Genomic DNA, 4,220 nt, shown 5'->3' on the forward strand with positions numbered 1-4,220 from the left:
AGACTTACTGACAACAAAACACAGAATCCCTTATTTCACAGCCACCTATTACCTTACCGTCACCTATACTTTTATACAATATCAAGATTCATGATCAGCAAAGCACAGGAAGGTGAGACTAACAGACAGAGAATGACAGACAGAAAAAAAGAAATCACATCAGTGTATATTGAAATGTTGTACAAAATGATATTTAACAATAAACTTTTCAGAGAAAGTAGTGACGTTTGAAGTGTCTTCTTTAGCAAGGGAGAGAGGCTGTGACTAAAATAAAGCTTTCCATTCATGTCTGTATGTCACAAACAACATAAACAAAGTGTTCTCAAGTGAAGAGGTTATATCGTTATTTACATATCTATACATCCCAAGTACAAATTATGAAACATTTACATCCTCATAGGAAATGTGTCCCAAATGAAACATTTGAGGATGTGTGTTTTAGTTGTATTACCAACATTACATGCATCCTTCTTCCCCCCTGTCCACTTCCTCCCTCTCTCTCCCCCTCTTCCTCCCTCTCTCTTTAGTCTACAACCTCAGTCTTTAGCCATAGAGTCAAAGTGTGGAATGTAACATAAGGCCAGATAGGGGTAAAAACACTTGTGTAAACTGGTAACGGTGCTTGTGTAATGTCAACAGTACAGTCACTCATTCAGGTTGAGGGTGTAGTCCTATAAGACACCTAGTCTCTACACAGTCTCAAAGGGGCATCACACTGTCCATACCCTCCATTTTGGCACCAACAAATCATCTAGGATCAGATCAGATCATCCCAATTGGACGGATGAACAAATATGCGACCCTGGATCAGCGGTTAGGGGAGACTTCCTCCTACTCCCTCTCCTCGGCCCAGGGCTGCATGTTCTGCAGGGCGTACAGGGAGGAGTTATGTGAGCACAGTGGGTCGGAGCCTGCTGATTCGCTGAGGGACTTGTGGAGGGCGTCGGCCTGCAGTTGCAGGATCAGCCGATTGGCCTGTTGCCGCTCAGCCTCCCTCTCCTCCGCTGTCTGTCTCCTGAGAGAGCAAAAAGAGAGAGATTAATTGCATAAAATCGAAATATGAACAAAATATATTTATATGTTGACATTCAGCAATGGTCACACTTAAGTAGCCTATAGTGGACATTTATAAACCACCTCAACTTTCCATATTCATCTACAGCTTACTTTTTCTTATAACACAAGTGTAAAAATTGGCATCACAGTACATAGATCATAGCGACTCTCCTGAACAATCCCATAATAAGCACACTAGGCAACTGGAACCAGCTGGTAGATCCCAAATGTTTCTTCCCAAAAAACGATAGGAATATCCTGTAGGCCTACCACCAGTATGTCTCCTTTTAAGACAGAACCAGGAATTGAAATCAGTGCCAGGAACAAACATGATGGTAAGAACAGCCTGAGTCTGTTTTCCTTTAGTTTAAAATCCTCTGCAATTATACATTCACACAACCCGAAAATGATTAGTCCCCATTAAGGCCTAGCTGAAAACTAACCTCCTCCCCAGACTAATTGTGCATGAGCGGAAGTGACTGGTGAATGAGATTTGAAAACATATAAAATGAAGAGGTAAACCATAGACTTAGATAGACATCGCTTCATTTTACCTGTCCTATTTATGGTGTCATCTGCAGTTATGGAATGTTTGCTCACTAGTATAATTAATTGGCTGATCCCTCCTGATGACCTGGATGGAATCATGTGGTCCTTCCTTAACCCTTAGGAAGTCCCACCCAGTTGACTGCTTCAAAATGGTGAAAGTCCTCAATGGCCTGCACATGCTAAAACTGGCTTTTGGGCACTAGATACCTCTATCCATCTCTATGAGGTAAACTCAAGGTTTGAGTAAACATGTAAGCTCATGGATCAACTGACCTCCATTTGGTCCGGCGGTTCTGGAACCAGGTCTTGACCTGCGCGTCCGTCATCTTCAGGCTCTTGGCGAGGGTGGCCCGCTCCGCGCTCGCGAGGTACTTCTGCCGGTGGAAGCGCTTTTCCAACTCACAAATCTGCACACGGGAGAACGATGTCCGAGGCTTTTTCCGTTTGGGTGGCGTGCGGTTCTGGTATGGATGACCTATTCGCCGGGTCACCGTGAATGGCACGAGAGCTGATGGAGAGAGCAGAAAGACAGACTGGAGGTTGAGTTTACGTAGTGGAAGAGTGAGGTGAGCCTCCAACTTCGTTACAGTTCATAAGGTTTGGTAGTAGGCCTACTTGTAGGGCCTACATAATCCTCACCCGAAAACAAAGGTTAGGGTATAAATGTTTTTGGAGAAAGAAAGTAGTAGAACAGAATAATATTTATTATATTGGTTGATTTTGACGCCTGCATAAAACCGAGCAGTTCTGTTTGGACCTACATCGACTAACCCACCTGAAATGTGTGAATCTTCCTTTTTATTTTATCCGATTATGTTCTGTGGATAAAGCCATCATTCCTGTCTGGCTATTCAAGTTAGGCTTGCTTCCTCTAGCGTGAACAAACAATCACATGAAATAGCCTTGTAAATACAGGGAGTTAATCATTTTGGGTTCAGTTCTGAGTGCCGAATTGGAATATTAAAAATTAAATAGATCAATAGCATTATGGCATAACATTCACACTATGGGAAACCACTCTTGGGGAGAATATTTTCGAGTTCTTCATATGTCTTTGTCTAAACTGTTGGGTGTGAACTATGGTGAAAATAAAATCCCTGTGGAAAAGAATGACTCCCAACATAATTGGTACAATAACATTGTTTATTATGTTTTCCTATTTCACGTGGTATGTTAATAACTTTTTAATCGGTAGCCTATAATTGATTGAAATTGCATTGTAAAATCAACCAAAATAGTATATTTTATATTTGATTTGATCTCTCTGTAAATGCCTCCATTTTCATTGACTTCCAGTTTAGGGTTTAGGGTCTTCTAGCACCAAATAATTTGTCTGAGATTTTTCTCACTCACTTCGTTGTTATAGGTCAAAAATTAACAAAAAAGGGCCATCTTTTTATAGACCAATTCAATATTTGTGTGATTTTCCTTGCTACAGTATAGGCTAAATAGTTAAGAAGAATAACGAAACAGGTTACAATTTCAGTAAAATTGCATGGGTCAAGTCTGCTAAATGACTACATTTTTAAAATGTAAACCTAGATTTTCTGATTTGTTTTATGCATAAAAGGTTGAAGATTAAATGAATGGTTATTTTATTGATCACATCATTTTTATTATTTTAGTTTTTATTGCTTATTGTAAGCTAAGCTGTTTTGAACACATTGAAAGTAAAATTGCCATTACGGGAAACGGGGAGATGTTCAAATAGATAACCTAAATCACTGCGCATGAAATTGTGTATTTTTTTCAATAACATTATTTGATGCTAAGGGTTGTATCGGAAAGTTACCTGATAACCTGTCCTTGGCGAACCTATTCCCGACCCACGGGTAACACAGGCCTCCATACCCGGGTACAGCGCTCGTCAAGTGCGGCGGCCCCGAGGTAGTCAACGGTCTGTGAGCGGGCACCCGGATCACTCCTCTGCTGCCCAGGCTATGGTTCACTCCGTACAAACCAGGATCCTCTAACTGTGGTACCATGCCGGAGAGGGAGATGGACAGCGCAGTGTAGGTGGCAGCACTCCCTCCAGTTGTGCTTCCCAAACGGTAACCGTCTCCACTGCTTGTATCCGAACCGTATCTGCTGCTGGTCCGGCCGGTCTCAGAGTCAGCACCGTTACTGAGTATCTGGTCGATACCGAAGCTGATGGGTTCGTGCTGGGCCGCTTTGGGAGGAGGACTTGGGGCGCTGGGTGCGCGCTCCATCCTCACCTTTCAATAGACTGTGGGATGGCTGGACTGGATGGAAATTAAATTAAGAGGTTAAACGGACGGTTTATGCCAAAGAGAAGATGCCGTTGGCTCCAATGTCATCCTCCTTTTAAAATCCGACGGTCTGCAACTTCGGAAAGGCCTCCTTCAGATCATCCTCCCGCGCGCCAGTGAAAGTTTAATGTGCGTTTGGAGACATCTGTGACGCTCTACTCCTTGCGTCAAAACATCTTGGTCTAGCTGCTTCCCCCCAAAAGCCCCATTCCTGTGTTTCTATTGGTTGATGCTGTCAACGCCTTGACTGTTCATTGGCTGTCATTTTAATGACTGATTGAAGCATGGTGGGTATCATTTGGCACCATACTCCTTCTTAGCTCTCAGAGTTGGTACAATTTAGTG

General features: G+C 42.6%; 1 protein-coding gene across 1 annotated transcript; it reads right to left on the reverse strand.

Moving 5' to 3' along the window:
* Positions 1–831: 831 nt before the first annotated feature.
* LOC311107977 (T-cell leukemia homeobox protein 3-like) lies at positions 832–3,815 on the reverse strand (the record flags this gene model as incomplete). The annotated part of the gene is made up of 3 exons (XM_084150609.1): positions 832–1,015; positions 1,879–2,113; positions 3,398–3,815. The coding sequence occupies 3 exons, from the start codon at positions 3,813–3,815 to the stop codon at positions 832–834; spliced, it is 837 nt and encodes a 278-aa protein (XP_084006735.1).
* Positions 3,816–4,220: the final 405 nt, after the last annotated feature.

The sequence above is a fragment of the Coregonus lavaretus genome (assembly GCF_964263955.1).
Source record: "Coregonus lavaretus genome assembly, chromosome: 32".
NCBI classification, from domain to species: domain Eukaryota; kingdom Metazoa; phylum Chordata; class Actinopteri; order Salmoniformes; family Salmonidae; genus Coregonus; species Coregonus lavaretus.